Here is a 22042-nt window from a genome sequence, read left to right as displayed (position 1 = left end):
CTGTCAGTTTTTGAGTGTGCAAACATTGGCAGCAGCGTGAATGTGAGGAGGTTTCATCCATAACACCAGTGCGGACTTGACGTGATGATGGTCATCACGTATGACGAACCCTTTTTGCTCAGCTCTTCCTCTTTCTCAGCCTTAAAACATAAGAAGACTTCATTTTGTGCCGGATGATTTTATTTGTCAGAGCAGAGCGGCCAGGCGCCGCTCGCTCCAGCATGCGAACGCCTCCGTTAGCCAGATGCAGGCTGAATCACTCGCATTGAATCAGCTGGTGACGCTGAAAGCAGAGCAGCATTTTTACCTGCCTGATTATTAAATGCCGGCTTTTTCCTAAAAAAAAAAACACCCCGAATGTCAGTTTTAGTGGAACGCCCCTTCAAAGGGAAACTAAAATGTTGTCATTGTGACACAAAGAGGGACTCCAGCCTCTCGCCAGCCTTTGTGTGAAACCTGCTCCTTTTGATGTAGTTCCCACACGGCGCTGCAGAAAGGACACTGATAAAGGCTTCTTTGTCTGCGGTCGGCAGCCGGGGAGAAACCTCGAGATAATTTGGCCTTACAGGAAGGGAGTAAACAGAGAGGGAGAGGGGAGGAAGAGGAGAGAGGAGGGAGAGGACATGAGACACAGAGAGAGAGAGAGGAAGAGGAAGGTGGTGGTAAAAGGAAGAACAGAAGAAGCAGAGGGAGAGAGAACAAGAGGAGAATGAAAGGAGTGGAAGAGACCTGACAGAGAGAGAGAAGAGGAGGCGCGAGGGGAGGAAGAGGTGGAGAGGTGGCTGGTTAAAGGTCAGCTTTAAATTGGCTCTCAGGGAGCTGCTTCCATGGAAATGCTTTGAAGATTAAAGCGTCTCAGGCTGCAGAGCAGAAACGCTGTATTTCACTATTAATGAACCTCACTAACTGTCCCTCCACGTCTGCGTCTCCGGCCGTCCTCGTCTCTTCGCTTTGTTTCTTTATTTTGGTGTCATATCCAGCAGCCCGTCTCATGTGAAACTACCTTCACCTGTCCGTCTCGCCTCTGTTACCGTGTTTTCCTCTTCCTCTCTTCTCTTTTACGTTTATTCTCCCGTGCCTCATGCAGCATCTCTTTCATCTCCTTTTCCACCATCTCTCCGTTTGAAATCCATTCTTGTCATTTCCGGCTCCACGTCCTGTCCGTCTGTGACTCCATCATCTTCATTTCACCTTTTGTTCTGGTCTCTCTTCCTCCTCCACCTCTCTTTTCTTCTTCTCTCCTCTCTATCAAGGTGTCTCTCCTCCTTTTCCAGCCAAACATGACATATTTTCTTTCCTGGTTTGTCTCGTTCATTCGTCCTTGATCCTTCTCTTTTGTCGTCATTTCTGCTTTTCTTTTCATTTCTTTTTCCTTCTACCTCCTTCCTGTGTGGCTTTTAGCTCAGTTAGCCTCCACTTAACGTTCTTCACATCACATGACCTTCATCAGTTGTCATGAAAAGATATTTCCTGAAAGGAAAGCATTGATCCGTTGATTTGACATCAATGAAGGAAATAATCTTGAGTTGTTCTTTAACACGGTGCATCGTTCTTTGTCTGTTTTGCTGGACCAGAGAAAGAACTGGACGAGTACTCCAGCTACTACGGCTCCAAACGCCGCTCCAACAACGCTCCGCCCTCCTTCCACTCCTCGCAGCACCACCTGCCCTGGGGAGGCGAGTACACGCTGGGATCCAGGGGCACGCTGCCCCTCCACGGCTCTCGGCCCCGCATCCACATCCCCGCCTCCACCCCGAACCCGTACCCGCTGCCCGCCCAGGCGCACTACACCAGCTCCTCCTTCGACAGGCCGCCGCGCCGCGTCCGCTCCCAGGACCAGCTGCTCGGGTTCGGGGAGGGAAACACGCTGTCCCGCCTGTCCAAGAACCAGCAACACCAGTACTACAAAGCCATGATGAGCAGCAGCAGAGGCTCCAACTCGCAGACGCTCCGCAGGTAAGATAAGAGAGGAGAGCAGTAACGAGGCGCGATGAAGAGGAAGGAAGACAACAGAGGAGATCATGATGATACCAGACGAGACGAGAGATGAGACACTAATAGTTTTCTGTTAAAATGCAGTAAACTGTGTTAATGTTATACCTCCCAGGTGCAAAAATATTACACTTAAATGATACTTTTTGAAGAATTTACCAAGTACGCCATGAGTACCACTTGAATAATACTTGAGTACACTTGAAGTATAAATAGTATGTTAACTTACTAAACTTAAAGTTACTTAACTTACTAAAGTTTTCCAAACTTTAAGTGTACTGAAGCAAACAGGAGAAAATCAGGATTCATGAGCATTCAAAACACACTCGTAGTACAATTGTATTATATCACCAAAGTGTTGGAAATATGCTCGTAAATACTTCAAATGAAGTGAAATTAAAGTACACTTTAATGAAGCGTGCTAATAGTGTATTACAAAGGACTTGAAAATAAGTTTTCATAAGTACACTTCATTACTATTAAAAGTATTTGTGATTCAGTACACTTTCTGAAAGTACACTTAAGTACAATTTATAGTACAAATAGTGCACTTTTTATAAGTACTTTGAAATACTTAAAATACTGTAAAATTAATATATCCTTTTTTAATACATTTAAGTAGAACTTAATGACATTTACGTAGAAGTACACTTGTTAAAAGTACATGTCAAACAACTGTGTGCTGACTTTTCTAATACACTAAAGTAATACTACTGTATGGGTTTACATCAGCTGGAGCTCTGTGCTAAACAAAACCTTTGAAAACTTCATTTTCTGAAGTGATATCGTGAACTGATTAACCACAGCGTCGACTTACGGCCTCAAAGGCCGAATGTGAAGTTATTATTCGACCCTGAACATTTCATGAGTGATTCAGTATCAGAGGATAAACGAGTCTCTGCTTCCAGGTCCCATGAGAGGCTTCTGGTCTCACCTGACCGTCTGGAGGACCGGCTGATGGCGATGGGTCTGCTCATGGGAGGCGGCGACAGAGGAGCTGGGAGCGGGATGGTGCCCACCATGGGCCGGCTCAGCCACCACCAGAAGGCCCAGTCACAGCAGAACATCTGCGTCACGCCGTCCATGGACCGCCACCACATGATCAAGATGAACTCCCACCCGACGCCGGGCCACGACCACGAGCGCGGCTCCTCCGCCATGCCCGGGATGGGCATGCACGGCGGATGGGACCCCCTCGGCGGAGCGGGGACGGGCGGGGGCCACCCGAACGCCCGGCGGATGGCCTTCGCCAACAAGAGGCAGAACACCATCGAACAGCTGCACTTCATCCCCGGAGGAGGAGGAGGAGTGCAGGGACTGCGGACTGGGAGTAAGAACGAGGTGACAGTGTGAGAGGATGAGGAAGATGAAGAGCAGAGAGGTGAAGGCTGAAGAGGCAGACAGTGGAAGGAGAGTGATGAGTGAGCTGAGCAGGAAGAGGAAGTGAGGACGAGGTTTGGATCTCATCTGGCTGCCCCCCCCCCCCCATAAAACAGACATTAATCTCACAGCGAGTGAAAGCGACCGATTCTCACTTGGTGTCGGAGAGAATTTTCAGCCGTTCTTTTGTTGAAGGAGGACAGAAGCGTCCGCTGAAAAGGAGCCAACAAAGCCAGTGCAGACGAGACTTTTATTGAAGGAAACCCGCTGAGTCAAATTTGTTGAATTGTCCTTGAGTTTTATTGCTCTGTCCTCTGAGTCCTCGACAGCTCTGACAGACATTCATGTGTCTTTGAATCGCTGTGGAGGCAGAGACAGACCTTTGCTTGTCTTTGTATTTAGAAACCAAACGAGTCGCTTTTGTATGACATGAACCTGATGGTGATTCTAGTATTAAGATTACTGAGCCCTGTAAGACTTTGTGTGTATTTGGTTTAAAACATATTTATCTTTTAGCCAGCCAGTTTGTAACTTGAAGGCTGGACATGTGACCTGCCCGTCGTTTCTTTCTCTACTTGTGATTGGACGGGAATGAAAGTAAAACATTCTCCGCAAACGTCGTCTAGCTGAGTGCGGTTAGCCGCCACCTGTTCGCCTTTATGGCTCAATTTACACGAGAAAAGGATCCAATCGAAACCGTTTTGTCACAAAATAAGACCTGCATCGACATGGCCAGCATTTAACTGGTGACTTCAGTGAAAATGCTGCAACACTTGGACCAATAGCGAGCAGTCTGTCAGTGCTTAGCGCTGAGGGAACGTAGTTCAGACCCATGATTTGACCTGTTTGAACTCATTGTCCAGCTAACAAGGTTGCTACCTGTCAGTTAGCAACAAGTTGGCTCGTTCTGCAGCCTTTTGTTTCCCTCCTCGGTGAAACGCTTCATAGACTGAAATTATGTACAATTCTGAGAACAAGAAGTCCAGCATAGAGAAGACAGGAAGACGCTCGGGGAGCTCTGACGGCTCACTAGCGGCAGCATGTTCCTAGCGTGTTAGCGGTTTGCTCGTTAGCTACAGTAGTTCACCAACTAGCTCTGTGATTCGTCACTACGTCACCAAGCTTCTAGCGCCACATGTTTTGCGGAGAGCGACCAGGCCTGCAGGGTGAACGCCACCTCGCGGTATGATTTCAGCTAACGTAAAGCCTTTGTACAGTGAACTCTAGTGGGTGTATGTCATCTATGAAACTTTGTGCTGTGACCCTTTGCGTTATAATTAGTAAAAAGAAAAAAAAGTTTTGAAATTAGACCTCGTAAAGAAGAACCGACCTCACGCAGACTGTTCGGGTCGACCCCGGCTGACCAAACGTCCTTTAACCGCTGTTTCAAACTTGTCATTGTGAGTCGCAGACAGTCGAGGGTTTGCTTCTGGTCTTCAGGAAACCCTCCCGCGCTGCGACGCCACCTCACCTGCAAGCTCAGCCGCTCACCTCGTTTGAAGGGAAGGGGGGGCAGACGGGTCGGAGGCGGGGGACAATGGACACTTCACACCAAGGGCTATACTGATTATCTCTGTGTGTCTGTGCAGCGTCTGCTTCATCTCACGCTTCTCGTTTCTGTGCAGAGAGATGATCGAAAACATGCAAAGAAATTCTGCAGCGCAAAGGAACTTTTGTGCGACGTGTAAAAACACTCCACCATGAAAACTTTTTTTTTGTTGAACTGTCGAGCAGGTGGCCATGATGATGTCATATTTTGTACATTTTGTACATTTTTTAGTTTTCTGGCTGTGAGATGGACCTTCTGGCCTTCCAGGCTGGATTCCCCCTTTCGTGGGGTTTCAGGGGCTCGTAGCCTCGTTTTGAGGCTTCCGGCGTCCCGTCTGAGTTGCATTTCGTTAAAGACAGACATGATTGATGACTGAGCGAAGCTTCCTGCCAGCCGTTTTTAGTCCTCCACATGTGCTCATGTTAACGGTTTATGATCATACGTGTAAAAACTCCCCCTCGATCAGACTCTGAACGCTCTTATCATCAATCAGTTTTGTTGGTTTTTTTTTGTCTTTTACTTAAACATGTATTTATTTTTTTAATCTCTGTGAATTTTAATGTATAATCCTGGATTTTCAATATTCAAACTTTCTAGTGGAATTTTAAAAAAAGAAGGAACCTTTGTGTTCTCGAGAACAAAAAGAGCCGATGCAATCAAAGAGAAAAGACGAACCGCATGTCAGAAGCCAGTGTTGATGATGTCACAGTGCTGACTTATGATGTCACGGCGTGTATGTGTGTAAATGTACGTGCGTTTGTCTTCATCCGTGTGCCCGTGTGTGTACTCTCTCAGTGTCTTCTTCTTCTTCGGAATGCTGAACCTCATTTTTGACCAAACTTTCGGAGACGAGTTCAAAGACCCGAGTCGCGGTCGTTTCGTGTTCATATCAACTTGTGATGAAATTTAAAAGGCCCGTCGTGGTTTTATTAAAAAAAAAAGGGACATTGATCAATCACAGCTTTTCTTGTCGAGCTGCGTTCACCAAAGCGAGGACTTTTCAAACGTTTGAAAATGTAAATTCTTGAAGGCGTGTTTTGTGTCGAGTTTTGGGATTTGAACAGAAGCGAAGCAGCCGGTCGACGCGTTTGTGTCGCTGCCCTCTGACTTCAACATGTATCTGCAAAATGTGGCTGTTTTTCATGCTCATTTGTGCTCATTTGAACAGAACTTCTCGGGCACGAAGCTTAAACATCGAGCCTGAGGAGCGTTTTAGAGTTGCAGTACGTGCGAAGGGGAAAAACTAATTTCATTCGAGTGTTTTCCAGCGACAGCAGCTGCGGCTTCAGCGCGTTGACGAGGAGAATGTATTGTGACTTTCCTTCGGCTGAGCGGACCGGAAAGGCTCCGTGGTTTTTACAATGAGAGCATCTCATTAAATTTAAAAGAGAACGAGGCAAAATAGGGGGGAAATGTAAATGACACGTGGAAATTCAGCTGTATTTTTAATGTCTCATTTCGCCTCACGCCTTCGAAGGTGTGACACAGATGTTGTAATCCATGTTCAGTTAATCGCTCCCCTGATAGAACTGTGTGCCTGTATGTGTGTTTGTGTGTGTGCGTGGTCACGAGTGTGTTAACGACTGGGCGGGGGGGCATGGGCGTATTTGTATTCTCAAAGCTACTCTGCATACCTCAAATTGTATGATACATTTATTTATTACATCCCCTTATATGTCTATTTCCAAGAATATCCAGACAAAGGTCTCACAGATGTGCAACCCTTTTGTTATTGGTGATCAATTCTTGCGTTTGTAGAAACCATACTGTTTAATTGATAATAACAATAAAAAAAATCCCTCTAAAGCTTGTTTTTTGTCTTATGTGATGAAATGTGACTGTTTTTTCATTAACGGGCTCTTTAAAACTTTAGGTTTTGGACTGTTGATCAGACAAATCAAGTGTTTTTAAGACATTACGTTGGCCTTTATTCACATTTTAGACTCAACAATAACCTGTTTAATCAAAGTCATAATAGCTGCATGACCTGAAAGTGAAAATAATCCCTGCAGCTCATTTCACATTTTAACAGAATGGCTTCCAGGGTTGCAGCTACACATTATTTTACAGATTTTAAGTCAATAAATTGTCACAGTACAGTTCCTGAAAGTACACAACGGATTCCTGTCATGGTTTGAGGGGATGAAAATTAAGTTTGTGTGTGTGATCTTAACAATTATGTTTGTCAATCAGTACCGCCTCCCTGTGTTTCTACACCCAGGAGGAAATTTGAGGCTCCACACAGAGGAGCAACGCCTCTCCACCCCCCTCCGTTTACCACCAAGTACTAAATTCATTACAGTCATGAAAAAAAGGGAATTTACAGGAGGAGATAAAGATGGAGGCGAGCTCTGATCCTCTGCCGTCTACACTGAATTTCTGCTTTTATACATTATTTAAATGGTTTTTTTAATTTTATTTTATGACACTGTCATGTGTGGAGAAGAGGCCAAATAAAGAATAAAGCAAGGCTGAGTCAGAGGGATAACCAAGGCTGCATCCACACACCAATACAACAGTCAATCGATCAACTAATCAATAATTTTATGGCTGCTGAGGGAGAACAGACATTTCCAAACCTCAGAAAGTCGCATCAGAACTCGCACAGCTGTCTGACTTGTTACCACTGTAGACTCTTATTAAGACTTGATTATTGTGTGTTTTCTGCAGGATAGGATCCAGTGTTTAATATTCTGACAAAAAAAAAACAAAAATCTACCGGGTTTTGTTCCTTGGTACACGTGCATGTGCAAAATGCATGCATGCAGAAGTGCAGCCAGTGCACAAAATCTCGGTTTTTCACTATTTTTGTCTCAGCCACACACACACGCACACACACAATTTGTAATGTTATGCAGCATGCGCCTTAATGATATCTTTAATTGACTCATTACCATTTCACACAGTGTGAAAACACACACACACAAGCACACACCCACACAGGGGGCTTAATGACACAGTGTCAGAATGCGAGGTGATATCTTTTTTAATGGTGTGTAAACACGCGCGCGCGCACGTACACGCGCACACACGGTTTATTCATTCAGGAGCAGCACGCCGGTTAGAAAGCAGATTTTGCAAACGGAGGAGCAGAGGTGGACGCGAGCGGAGCGGCGGCGGTGTGGTCGCGGCCGGACAGACCAACCTGTGCCTGGCTCTACCCGGAACCATTATGCAGACAGGAAACTACCATTTTAACGCTAGCAGCATCGGAGGAGCCGTCGTCTACAGAGGGGGACACCTAAAACTGACAAGGGCGGAAAACAGCCAAGCGTGGAGAAAAGAGGGAAAAACACGACGGAAACTAAACAAAGGCGCCGTGTGGGTGAAGGCGAGCGGGGAGCCGGTCGAGCAGTAGGACTGTGGCGGCAGACAATGGACATATCGGACCAGGCCAGCGGAAATAGTTTTTGTTAGCGAGTGAAAAGCAGCCCTCCCGGGCCGATGGAGAGCCAGGCCTTTCACAGTGTTTTTCCATGGATGAAGAAAAAGGCCCCGCCGACAGGCTGTAGGGACCCCGCTCTCACGGCGAACTCCCCGATCGATGTTTCCACACTTTTATTCCCATGTTTCTGAGCTTTTTTTTGCACCCGGCCATCTTATGCTACAAGGTAAAAAAACAAAAACAAAAGCCGTTCCCGGCGATAGTAAATTGGCTACTTCGCTAGCTGCCAAGCTAAGCGTAGCTAACGGCTCAGCTAAGCTGCTAACAGTGCTAGCGTTGTGCTATGTAAGTGGGATACCCTCTTTATGCCAGTCTAGTTATTATTATCAGCATTACAGCGCGGTTTTAAATATGTTGGACCAACTTTTAACACCCTGCATCTGTGAGTGTTGAATTGCAGCACAAAACGTGCGAGTTTACGGCCGTTAGTGCAACATTTTGGTAGTTAGTTAACGTTAGCTAGCTAAGTATGGATGCTAGCTGGTGAGTGAGGGGTAACAGTAATTTGTATCCGTCTAACCTGCTCTGCCATCGGTACATCTGTTTCAGGCTGTCCACCTGAGGTCACCGGTTGTCGGCGGAGAAAGCGAACAGTTTCCCCCCACAGCTGCCTTCCAACTGGGAGCCCAAGAGCTGCGGATCAGCCGGTAAGATGAGCAAAACATGCAATCACACTCCTGCAAATTGTCAGAGTAACTGTTAGCACAGTCAGCCTCAGTTTGTCACTGCTCTGCTTCCGAGCTGCTGTCAGTGTTGACTTAAAGGAGGTTTGATGAGTGAAGCACTTCAGTTCAAACTCTGCACGTTTGTCAAGGCATGCTGTTTGCAGAACTAGCAGCTCTGAGTGTGTGTGTGTGTGTGTGTGTGTGTGTGTGTGTGTGTAAAGTTATTTTACATCAGGATGCAGTTTGTCTTCAAATCTGAAAAGTTGTACATGATAAAGGTTTAAAAAGTAATTTGTGATCAACTGATCATTCATGCAGTTGTCAGTAGTATTTTGTGATCCGGTGTGTATCTGTGCATCAATGAAACCTGCATTCGTTAGAGTATCTTTCGCAGTAAACGCAGCCTTTCAGCCTCAGGGTCCTTTGACTTGCAGGACATTTTTAAAACCACAACACTGCATTCCACTGGAAGCTAAATTAGGTGACCGTATGTATTCTTATTCCCCTGTAATCCACTTTGAGCTCCCCTGTGCTCATGCAGATAGAAGATGACGGTACGTCGTACTTCGTCTCACATGACAGTTTGACAGCTCTGTAATTGTTTTCATCCTGAGATTTGCGCGACCTGAAAACGGGAGTCAAGGGCGAGAGCAGAAACCCCGCTGCGCTCAGGAACACCGCCATTTAACAAGTTGAGCTTTATTTTTATATAGGATAGGAGCGACGCTTTTCCTCTGAGAGGAAGCTGTTTAATTAGCACATGTCTCTGAACTGATCGGTTGATTTAGTGACACAGACGATGAAGAAGCTGCTCAGTGGTTGTTGATCCTGATGCACAGACTGCGTTGATGTGTGTGCGATAGCTGCTAATCAAAGGGTTTAATGTAGTTTTTCCTCTAAATGTTTCTCAGCAATGTTTTGAATGCGTTCTTGATTTCATTAATTTTATATGAGAACAAACTTCCTGTCTGGCAGCAAAACCATCATTTAAAGGAGATTTTCCCATCCACAGTTTGTTCTGACGTAACAGAGAAGCGTGTTCACATCCTGATTCTCCTGATTTTGTCAACTTTATTATGTTAATGATATTTATCCGGTAATGCTCAAAGCCTCTCTCTCAAAATGTTTTCTACCACGAAAGGAAATAAAATTTTTGGTTTAAAGTAAAATTCTTCACATCAGTGTTTCTTTTCCTTCGTGCTGTGTATTTCTACTCAGTATCCAGCATTAATGTATTTGCTGTGATCTGTTTGATGATTGTTCGGGTAGAAAAGTTTCCTCCGCCGCCTTTATCTCGGATGCCGCCGACCCCCGGCTCGTGTTCAGCACCGTCAAAATGAAAACATGTTTTAATGGAAAGGGTGGTGCACTGAACATCCTGGTCAAAGCTGCTGTTTTGTTTAGCCCCTTTTAAAGTATCTGTTGGACCGTTGGAAGCGAGGGTTTACAGTACGTGTCAGGGTGTGGAGAGCTCTCTTACGGTGTGAAAAATCTGTTTTTACGTCTCACTTTCACCTTGGACAGCTTTGTTTTTACCCCTGACAACTAAACTGAAGCAAATGGGCTTTGGAGGCGGTTGCTGAGCGTTGCGTACTGTCGGGAGGACGTGTATCATTCAACAGCAAAAAATGCTGTAAAACGTTTTCACACTGAACACATCCCTGTGGGAAGAAATTCCCCGTACATTCACGGTCTGGTGGCCGTGTGCCACAAAGAGCTGAGAGGCTTTATTCTCTCGGTTTCTTTTCTTTGGTTGAAAGATAAAACCAGCTTTTTATTTAGCTGCTGTGCTGATCGCCGGGAAGTAAGTCCTGCAGGAGAGTGGCTGAAGATCAGCGTCGCACAGTGAGACGCGCGTGTCGGACATGCTACGAAAACAATCGTAGTATGAAATTACCGCGGTGTGGTGTTGGCCGGTATACGTACAGACCGTGTGCCGGTAGACGTGTCCACTGCGGGAGCTGTCCCTTAAGCTCTGTTTTCATCTCATTCAGTGTCTGCGCTGATAACGCTGCTACACGGCGAGCAGGTGGACGTGTTGAAGATATCCCAGAGTGCAGCTGCTTCATACTCTCTGTCTGTACGGTGCTTTCCACTCTTTCGTTGACATCGCAGATTCGTCCAAACACATGTAGTGTTTATCAGCACAGAGTTCGACCCGTTCGTCGCCCTTCACCTGAAACAAACTGAGTATTTCCAGTCTAACGGGCTCCATGTGTGAAAGGACAACTCTGAACCAGGTCTGGACCTGTTCTGCAGACACTGTCCAGAGTTCATAAGACAAAACAGTTTCAGTGTCCATCCGTCTGCCTCACATGGTTTCCTGATGTGTGTTCACCCTGTTCTCACGTCAGCTGACACGGTTGGTGGTGATGATGCACCTTTGTTGCATCTCTGTTGATCCTGTTTGAACCTTAAAGCTTCATTTATGAAAGAAAGTTCGTTTCACTGTTGAGTCTTTTCTTTTTTAACTCAGCTCTCGTCTCATGTGAGGCAGCTGTTTCTGTTTTTGTGGAAGTTCTGAAGAAGGAAATGACCAAATCTGATGAAGTGTGGTTACTTTAAAGCCTTTCTTAATTTAATTTAAATAACTATTACTATAATGAAAACAGATCTGCGTGGATGTCGCCAGAGCGTCTTGTTTGTGTGTGAGGTGAGTCCTTGTTTTCCTCTCGGTAGTTGTAGGCTCTTTAGCAAGTGAAAATAAAAGTTCATACATCCAACACTGTATCCCACAATTCCTCAGGAACCACCGCCATATTGGTGTGGGGACTCCACGCCTCTAATGCGTGTTGAGGTCTGTCCACAGTTCAAGTCATCAAAACTTGTTGAACTTTCAACTGATTCAGTTTGGTTTGTTCCCGCTTTTTCACAGACAGGCAGAGCTTTAAGTAACAGCAGGTTTCAGTATTGTTCAGAAGTACATCAGTATTTTTAATCACTGCCGTGTTCAGAGGACTCCTTGGATTGAAGATCGGCTGCGCCGTCGCTCTGCTGAGCTTCAGGCCGAACGCAGATGTGACGGCACACATGAGGATGTTTGGCTTCTCTGGTTTCTGTCTCGGGGGAGAGTCGTTCATGTTGAGCGCTCTGTGGAAGCCAGAGGAAGGTCAGACTGAAGATGAGAACTAACCTCGGTTCTTAAAGACAAGACACGAGAACGCCGGGCTTGTTTCTCACCAGGGCTTTGATGTTAAATGTGCAGCCAGAGAAACTCGCTTTGTTTTACTGTTAGAGGAACGGTACTTTTCTTTTTGACCTTTTGGTTTGGAGGCTCGTTTGGTCTGTGAGATGTTGTGGTTTCTGGCTGAGAATCAGGTGTGAATGCTTTAGCCATCAGTGCTAAGTGCTCAGAAATAAAAGCACAAGCAGCAGTTTCTATATTAAAGCCAAGCATTGCGTCCCTTGATGGGTTAACACAATCAGGCCAGGGCTCCTCGTAGTGACCCACATTTGCATGAATACGCTGTGTCCCCAGTTGTTCATAAAACCCTGGAGATTGAGGAACAGAACGGGGAAATAATCAGTGAGGTTAACTGAAAATGCCAATCTCTAAATATCAGATTGCGTTTTTGACAGAAGGGATTTGCTGAGCCTGGATGTGGATTGTCAGCAGCCCCTGTTTTCCTCCCACACACAAAGACACTGTCCACCAGACCACCTTTTTTTATCTGGCATTTAGCTGTGTGCGTGTGCGTGTGTGTGCGTGTGTGTGCGTGTGTGTGCGTGTGTGTGCGTGTGTGTGCGTGTGTGTGTGCGTGTGTGTGTGCGTGTGTGTGTGCGTGTGTGTGTGCGTGTGTGTGCGTGTGTGTGTGCGTGTGTGTGTGTGTGTGTGTGTGTGTGTGTGTTAGAGCCAACAACAGGCAGCCATGTTATCCGGCAGGAGCTGGACGGGAGTCTTGTGGCATTTTGATCCACGCCTCTCCTCTCTCTCCTCCCTGTGTGTCACTCTCTGCTGTTGAAGTGTGTTTGACTGGTATTTGTTACCATAAACTCATACAAAACTTCTGCTTATTGCACCAAAAATTCAGTTTCATAAATGGAAAGTTACATGTGCAAATCTTGTCTTTGTCTTTAATTTTTCTTGATTGCTGGGTTTAGTTTATCAGCTTTGTTTGCAGTATTTTTTTAACCACACACTTATGTGATTAAAACAGTGACACAAAGACAGACTTTACAAAACAATGAAAAAAGTGAACTGAGGAAAACATTTTGCACAAAGTCAAGTTCTACATTAATGGAACTTGGTTTGTTTAATGGTTTGTTGGGTTCAAGTACTTACATTTGGGTACTTGCTGATGCCGAGCACTGATATGAGCACCTAATACCATCACAGGCTCAGTACACACAGAGACACTTTACCTCAGATGGAGTACAGTTGTCATGCTGTGGAGTGGGGTTTTTTTCCATGTCAGCGTAGCGTCTCTTGTCAGCCGATGCTAATGGTGCCTTCACACCTAACCTGTTTGCGTCAGTTAAAAGGAATTCTGGTCCACATCAGGGTTCAACTGACAGCTTTCCACAGCAGCCAAATGAACAGTTTCAACAAGGCAAACGGACCGAACAACCCGATGCTTCGCCATCAAGCAAAATAATAAACCACCAGTATTTCATGATGCTAGGCTACAAATAAACCCACCTGGTAACCACAGTAAAATGTGTGCTTTGTCGGTTCATTAACAAGTGTGTTACAGCGATCCCTGAGTACTAAACCCACAGTCATTCCTGTACAAGACGCCTTTTCGTCCGGTCTCCGCCTGCCAGTCGTTGTTCGTACATGCAGTCAAATAGTACTTATAATCAGGTCTTTCTTCATGAACTCTTTGTGACACTGTAGAGCATAAATATTCACATTAGAGGCATTAAAGTGCTGTTTAAACTTTCCCCACGTGGTCCAGGCGATGCACGTTGGCGGTCGCCAAAACCTTCTCTCGGTTAGTTTGCCATCACGAACAACTGCAGGCTGCAGGAAGACTCGCCAGTTCAGAGAGTGAATATTACAGCTTCTTCCTGAATGTAAAGAAAACGATCAGCTCAAGCATTTATTGACAGCTTAGATAAAAAGTACAGCAGCTCATAGTTCAAGAATGCAAAAAATGTTAATCTCAGCTGTAAACGTTCAGCTAAATCAGTTGCTTGTGTCTAAACAGAGTTGTTTATTCAGAGGGCTTCAGGGGGCATCCGGCCCAGACCGTTTTGTTTTCCTGCTCCGTATCAAGTTACTGAATCACTAACATTGCCGTCTTTTTTTCTTCTCATTTTCCAGGCTGTCCAAAGAACTCCATGAAGGGCAGAAGGGCAGTGAAGCTGTGGCTCATCCTCCGCTGAAGTAACGGACACACTCCACTTGATGGGACTCGCTGACCTGATTTTACAAATCAGCATACAGTTATGGAACACTTTAAAGAAACACTACAGACTGTTTTTTTTTTTTTTTTAGTATAATGTAGTTTACTGCCTATTTATGACCCTTTTTGTAATATCCCACAGAAGCACTTGAAAGCTTCGCTCTGAATGGAAAGTATTAGTGATACGTTTATGTGAGAAAAGCAAGCATCGGCCTTTGGTGGATTATAGTGGCTTGCTGGAAGGTTGGGTAGAGATCGCACCAGGACTACCTCTGGAAAATCACACCTTGTCATTTTGACAAGGGTTCATTGCTGTTTCCAGCAAATATTGACTTAGTGCACGTGGCAGTTGTGGCTTCGTGACACTTTGCCACAGCTGTATTGGGAGATGTTCCAATTCAGCAAGTACCCCATGGACATTTTAGAGATGCTAAGTGGACACCAAGCCCACCAGTTCAAAGGCCTTGGATTAGAACGGCAGCTGAGCCACCAACAGCAGGTCCAGCTGCAGCATCAGCAGCAGCTCCAGCAGCAGCACCAGCCCTCCGGTGACACCTCTGGAAGCCTCCTGTCTGGCCTCGGACTGGGATCTCTCCAGAGCTCTCGGAGCAATGCCTTCGCTGACTCCTCATCATTATTTGCCAAAATGAGCGCCCCTCCCCCACCCATCTCCCACCAGAGCCAGTCGTCCTCTTCGTCCCACAGCTCCAGAAAATCCAGTAAGATGAGCAGCAGCAGTAGCAGCAGCAGCGGGAGTGGGAGCTCCTCGTCGGGATACCCCCAGTTTCTGCGGCCTTTCCACCCGGCCGAGGCTGCGCTGGCCCAGGAGCAGCTCCACTCTGGGATGGGACGCTTTGACTTTGGTGGGAGCAGCAGTGGAGGAAGCGCGGGGGTCATCGGGGGGGTAGTCACACCTGCGCCCCCGCCTCCTCCGCTGCATCCAGGCCTCTCTGTTCCCCAGCCTTCCCCCGGTCCGCCCTCTTCCTCACCCTCTCCCTCCACCTCGTCCTCGGCCTCTAACAACCCCTCTGGCAGCACTGCAGTCCCCTTAGTCGGCCAGTCTGACCCCCGCAGCCTCCACCAGCAGTTCAGTTGCATGCTTGCTGCCAACCAGTACTTCCTGTCCGGCGTCCCCACCAACAGCAGCCTGGAGCAGTTCCTTGTCCAGCAAGGCACTCACAACCACTTGGGCCTGGGTCTGGGCCAGGGGGCCACTGATTCAAACTCGGCCCTGGCCCCTCCCCCGGCCCTCCACTCCTCCCACAGCCACAGCCACACAGCTCCACAGCCTCAGCAGCAGCAGCAACAGCTGACCCCTCATGCCTTATCTCATCCACACAGCCACACTCACCACCCGCACCCTCTCCACCCGGCCCCCCAGCCTGCCCCACTGGGTGGCTTTGATTTCCAAGGCATTCCAGTCCTTTCCTCAAACCAAATAGCATCACTAATGCAGCAAGAGGCCGGCCTTCCCCTCCCCCTGCCCCTGCACCTGTCCCTATCGAAAGACGACGCCGGAAAGTCAGGAGACAGCTCATCTTCGTCGGCCACAAGCGGAGGAAGCCGGAGAAAGAAAGCAATGGCGGGCTACCTGCCTCAGAGGAAAGCGGACAGTAGCAGCCACAGTCACAGCAGTCACAGCCACAGCAGCAGCAGTGTCAGTAACTGCCATAACAGCAGCTCGAGTGGGCACAGTCAGAGCTCCTCATCGGGCCTCGTGGGAGGAGGATCTGGGATAAGTGGCATCGGAAGCGAGCCGCAGCATTCCTCTCTCCTCTCGTCGTCATCGCAGCAGCAGCAGCCATCCTCCACCGTCTCCTCCTCTTCCTCTGCCCCTCCTCCCTCTAACTCCACCTCTGTGCTTGTAGCCAACGGCAACCAACAGTTGTCCAAATCCCAAGAAAGCCACAGTAATAGTTCATCTGGCCAGCCCGAACCAGAACCCCTTTACCACTGTGGTGAATGTGGTAAAACCTTCACCCACCTCTCCAGCCTTCGAAGGCATCTCCGCAGCCACGGCTTGACACCAGAAAGCCAAAGCAGGAAGTCAGACTGTAACTCCCCCAGCCCAGAGAGGATATTCTGCTGTGGTGAGTGTGGGAAGAGATTTAAAAAGAGAGGTCACCTCATCCAACACAGTGTCACCCACTCAGAGAACCGGCCTTTTGTCTGTAACATCTGCCAAAAGTCCTTCAACCGTCGAGAGTCGCTTACAAGACATGAGAAGATTCACGACGAGAAGCCTTTCCGCTGCCCGGCTTGTGGGCGTTGCTTCCGCGAGAGCACCTCTCTTCTCAATCATGCTGCTTCAGGTGCCTGTGGCAAACCTCCTCGGAGTTCAAAAAACCGGACTAGCACCGGTGGGAGCGGGTCATCCAATCCAAGCAGCAGTAAAATGGGTAGCAGTGGAGGGAGGGTAGGCATTTCGAACGATGCAGCGCCGATCGCTAATGACAAGTATGCAACAGATTATTCCAGAAATCGCTACCAGAACCAGTCGTCCTACAGCAGCGGGGTCGAGGACTACAGACGATCACAGTCCTCAGCTCTGTACTCCACAGAGAGCACGCTAGCCAGTGAAATGACCAACCAAACGCTCCGAAAGGCCCCTTTAGCCCCAACCCTTCATCCCCACCCACAGAGCCAGCAACATCACCACCACCACCAACCACAGCAGCAGCAGCAGCCCCACCTCCCCCTCTCCTCGTTATTGGATGATTCGGATGATGAGGTCACCAGCAGCGCGATGTCGGCCATTGCCGCCGCAGCCGCGGCCTCCTGTGACATTAACACGGAAAGCCGGGAAGGAGAGAGGAGGGATATCATCGGAGGCCTGCTGGGGGGGTTGGGGTTTGGTAACATGGGCGGCCCTTCATCTACGTCCAGCCTCAACGGCTCCACCATACCTTTGACCCACCCCAGCCAGCCCCACACGAAGCCCAGGAGGCCGAGGAAGCCCCGAGAGAAAAGGGACCCGAGCAGCATCGTCAGGAGGAGGAGGAGCCCCGCCCCTCCAGGGGACGGCTCGGAAAGGCCGTACAGCTGCCAGATCTGCGGCAAACGCTTCAGAAGGGCGGAGACCCTGCGACGCCACAACCGCGTCCACACGGGGGAAAAGCCTCACGCCTGTGACGTCTGTGGCAAAATGTTCCGCGAGCCTTTCCACCTCACCAAGCATCTGACCGTGCACTCCGGTCAAAAGAACTACAAATGCAATCTGTGTGGGAAGATGTTCGCCTATGCACAGAGCCTGGTGAGGCACGGGAAGCTGCACAGGAAGGGCGAGATCGACAACCAGGGGAGGAGGATTAAAGGTGCTGCTGCTGCCATCAGTCAAGTCGCCAACTCGGCGAACTCTGACTACTTCTCATCCTGCTCCCAAGGAGAAAAGTCTCCAACGTCCGGCACCCCCTCCCAGAGGCTGTATACCTGCACTGTGTGCTGGAAGTCATTCCGCCACTACTTCCACCTGACGGCACATCAGCAGACTGTCCACGGCGGCGGAGTCGGCCTGGAAAAGTCCTTTCGTTGTGAAGTGTGCGGTAAAGCCTTCGCCTACTCCAACAGCTTAGTGCGGCACAAGCTGTCTCAGCACGGCATCGACCGCAACGGCCAGCGTGTCAACCAGTCCCAACCCACTGGATACTCGCCGCTCTTCTACGACTCTGGATCGAGTTCCAATTACGCCGGGTCGTCTCACATGCAGCAAGGAGCCCCTGGGCAGCAACAACAGCAGCAGCAGCAGCAGCAGCAGCAGCAGCAGCCGCCACAACAGCCACAACAACAACAACAACAACAACAGCAGCAACAACAACTACAGCTGCAGCTGCAGCACCCTTTTCACTACCGCTCAAAAAACTTCCAAAAGCGGCACGGACAGACAAAAAAGCTCAGAAAGAAAAAAAGGCGAGTGGTGATCCACAGCATCATGAGAGATGGAAAGCTGGTGGGCGTCCCTCTGAGTAAAGACACCCGCAAGAAGCTCATCCTTCTGAGGAAGAAGAGGGGCAAACTGCAAGCACAGCTCAACAAAAAAAAGATGCTGGCTCAGCTGAGGATAAAGGGCGGCGTGATGAAGGTGAAGACGTGGTGCGGCGGTGCGGTCCGAGTCGCCGGGCTCACCTCCATGGACGTTCCTATCAAGCGATTCCCCTGCCCGATCTGTCCCAGCGCCACGTACGCCAAGCAGGGTTCTCTGCTGGTGCACTACGCCATCAGGCACCCACCGAGAAACTCAGGCCGCCACGCCCGTCTGCGGTGCCAGGTGTGCGGACGACGCACCAGCTCTTTACACAAAGCCTTGAAACACAGGGGCCAGCACCTGAAACAAGCCGCATTCCAGTGCTGCAAATGCCGACACCGCTTCTGGAACCCCGGACTTCTGGGCCGCCACAAGTTCTCTTGTCGGGGGTTAACCACCGGCAGCGGGGTCGGGAACTGGGGGCTGATGAAGATGAAACCTCTTTCCTCACACGACCAGTCAGACGGTGACCGTTCACCACTCCAGCTCACGGTCCCAGTTCTGGTCCAGCCTGAGAGATCAACAGTTCTGACTGAGTACAGTCAGTAAAAAACACATTTTTCTAGACTAGATTGTTTTTATGTTTATTTTTTTTAAATAATCCAAGACGCAAGCGAGAGCTGGCACGTTTTTAACAGGAAAAGGTGGGAGAATGGGGAGGGATGCCCCCCCACCCCCGCCGCTCCCAGTCCAGACTGACCGCAGCAGAGGTGGCTGATAAATTAGCGTGGACTTCAAAAGGCCCCAAATCAGAACCACCCTCGGTATCTGCCCCCCCTTCCCCGAAGGAGAAGGACCTCTAGACAGTTTTAGTAGCACCTGTTTGACAAATGCATTAATCCAGCCTCCTCTCATCACCTGTTGTTTTTGTTTTTTTTAATTTTTAATTTTACCTTTAGCAGTGTTTGCGCATAAACATGGATTGGATGCCTGTTGTAGAAGTGAGGTACCTTTTAGTACCAGTTTATTTTTTCAGTTTGTTTGACATTATTCACAGTTAAACAGTATAGTCTGTGTCTCTTGCTCTGTATGTGTTTATTTGTTACCCCAGTGGAGAATCTCTCATGTTTTATAACGAGACGATATCTGCCCTCAACAGAAATTCATCTTTAAAGAAAACGGAAACTGAGGATTTTTTATACCAGTTAAAGCTCTTTTCTGTCACAGAAGGCGACGCTGGTGGACGAGCTGAAGTGACCGATGGTGAAAAAAGGAGTTGGGACAAAACAGAAAAGTGTTGGTGACCTTGTTTTTAATGTACACTACTTTTGTCGTTGTTGAACGAGGCGAGAAAACGCGACTCAAACTGTTAAATGTGTTCAGGATTTGAAAAGGACAACAGAATTAACCGGAGTGTACTGTACAATTCGTATTATATTTTATTATATATTGATTATTTGCTGTTTTTTACTCCAAGTATCATTTCTTTTATCATTGTTGGTATTGTATGGGTGGGAGGGAACGAGTTGGGGACTATCTTTGTAAAACGGCGGGACGAGTATACGTATCGATGTGACCTTTTTTCCCTCCCTGTGCTCCTCTTACCTGCTCCCTCATTGCCACAGTTATGCCCCATTTTTGTAACAAAGCGTGTACACATAGTTCATTACTTAGGTTCTGTCCAGACGTGTTTTTTCTTTTTTTCTGTAAAACTAAAACATGTAATATTATTACTAAATTACTATCCTTTTCTTTGCCTAAAAGTGAGTTGTTGAAAACCCTCAAATCAAATAAAAAAAAGTCTGAAATGATCCGTACTCTGTTGGTTTATGTTGATATCTGGAAACACCCCACAAAGAAATGAGAGGACTTATGTTTGAGCTCAAAGTGTTAAATATCAGCAAAGGTGCGTCGGTTCCTTTCAAGTTTTTTTTAGTCATTATTGGTATCGTGTGCTTCCTGTGGACACAGTCTGTCTGTTTACATCTGCTGTGTAACAAAAACAAGACACACTGTAGGTTAATTCATTAGAAGGTGACCGATTGAACAATGTCACCATAGTTCTGATCAGGTTACATCCTTCTGTCCTGGAAACTGTTGGGAAATGAATTACAGGCCTTTAAAATGAAGCTTCACCAAGTTAAATCTGAAGTCTGTACAGATGTTATCAGACTTCCGCTCTGAATTGAAAGTGTCGCCTTCGCCTTGAATTTAAAAAAAAAAAGAAAAACCCATCAGCATCCTCCCTCTTCTATCAGTCTAACCACAGCAGTGACTTCAAAGCGGCGGCTTCAACCAAACCACCTGAAAACACGGCAGCCTCCTCCTGCGGTGCCTCCTGTGACAACGCCTGTGGTTTCATGTGTGGCGTCTGAAGCTTCTGCCTGCAGGTGAATGAAGCTTCGTTTATTGAGCTTTAAGTCGTCCTTTCTACTGCAGAAGAAGCGCCAGTATCAGAACTGAGGAGTGCATGTACTTCACTGAGGTGTACTTTTACTCAGATGAAAAAGTCAGTTTCAACATTTCGGCGTTAATTTACTGTCAAACAAGGAAAGACGTTTTCTTCACAGGTCAAAAGCTGGAAAATTATGTATTTCTGAAACCTTTTATTGAAAAAGTACTTCGATTTTAGCATCTCAATACACTCAAAGCACCTAAAACAGAAGTACTGTTTTGTTGCATCATGTTATATCATTGGCTGAGAATCACTTTGGTAAATGTAGGCTGATGATATATTTTACAAATATTACTTTATGTTATATATTTTTTCATATTTTTATTGATCTGAATCTGCAGAGTAAAATGTGGTGGAGTAAAAAGTACAGTATTTGCCTCTTTGAATGTGGTGTGGAAGTATAAAGTAGTAGAAAATGGACATAATGAAATAAAGTACAAGTACCTCAAAATTCTGCTGAAGCACAGTACTTGAGTTAATGTAGTTAGTTGGTGTAAAGTTCTAGGATCACAGCTGTCATTAATCTCCTCGTCTCATCCAATCAGCTCCATCCGCCTGAAAGCAGCAGCTCAACCACGACGTCCATCTCCTCACAGCGAGCTTCAGAGAGCTGATCCACGCTCAGTATTTTTATCCACCTCCTCCTACAGGGACGCTGAAGTGGTTCCTCTCTCTGACACACGTAGCCTCGCCCCCACGCACACATCAAGAGTCGACCGTCAGAGAGCTCCACACGCGGCAGCCACAGGAGGTCAGGTGTGGCGCACCTGGGACACCGGGGTCAGGTGAGCTGTGAGAGCCTTCCTGAGGACCCGGCAGCTGCCCCCCCCCCCCCCCCCCGTTTGACTGGGGAGTCTCATATGCACTGACACGTGTTTCACTGAGCTGGAGAGAAGAGAGGTTTCCTCAAGTACTGTGCTCCAGTACAACTTAGTGGTACTTCTCCTCCACTACATCTAAGAGGTAAATATTGTACTTTTCACTGCATTTGTCTGACAGCTTCAGTTACTCATTACTCTTCAGATTACATTTAGTCATACCCTTCCTGTCCAGTGAAAACCACGTATCTCCAGATGTTTGTGCTGAACTGAAGGATGAAGAGTTCCTTCATGTCTTCTTCACCTCGTCAGACTCTTGAAAGCCTCTTGGATCAGCTGAAAATGCATCGTCACAAAGCTGAAAACAGCCTGTTTTTCTGAGCTCGTTACACTTTTTGGAGATACGTGGTTCTCACAGGACGGCCGCGC

The 22042-nt window shown here is 47.5% G+C and overlaps 2 protein-coding genes across 3 annotated transcripts in view; both read left to right on the top strand.

Moving 5' to 3' along the window:
- The window catches only part of LOC143335108 (protein shisa-7-like), a 34301-nt gene extending 27574 nt beyond the window's left edge, over positions 1-6727 (top strand). For both annotated transcript variants that reach the window (XM_076754259.1, XM_076754258.1), the window contains 2 exons: positions 1575-1956; positions 2901-6727. In XM_076754259.1, coding sequence (XP_076610374.1) covers positions 1575-1956; positions 2901-3345 — 827 coding nt within the window. In that variant the 3' untranslated portion in view covers positions 3346-6727. The remainder of the gene's footprint in view (positions 1-1574; positions 1957-2900) is intronic.
- A 1192-nt stretch (positions 6728-7919) lies between these two features.
- On the top strand, positions 7920-20151 carry LOC143335267 (uncharacterized). Its single transcript, XM_076754557.1, has 3 exons — positions 7920-8532; positions 8916-9013; positions 14298-20151. The coding sequence occupies exon 3, from the start codon at positions 14768-14770 to the stop codon at positions 18947-18949; it is 4182 nt and encodes a 1393-aa protein (XP_076610672.1). The 5' UTR covers positions 7920-8532; positions 8916-9013; positions 14298-14767; the 3' UTR covers positions 18950-20151.
- The last annotated feature ends 1891 nt before the right edge of the window (positions 20152-22042 follow it).

Source organism: Chaetodon auriga, chromosome 17, assembly GCF_051107435.1.
Source record: "Chaetodon auriga isolate fChaAug3 chromosome 17, fChaAug3.hap1, whole genome shotgun sequence".
Classification (NCBI taxonomy): domain Eukaryota; kingdom Metazoa; phylum Chordata; class Actinopteri; order Chaetodontiformes; family Chaetodontidae; genus Chaetodon; species Chaetodon auriga.
Note: the sequence above shows the minus strand (reverse complement) of the source record. Positions and strands in the feature narration are given on the sequence as shown.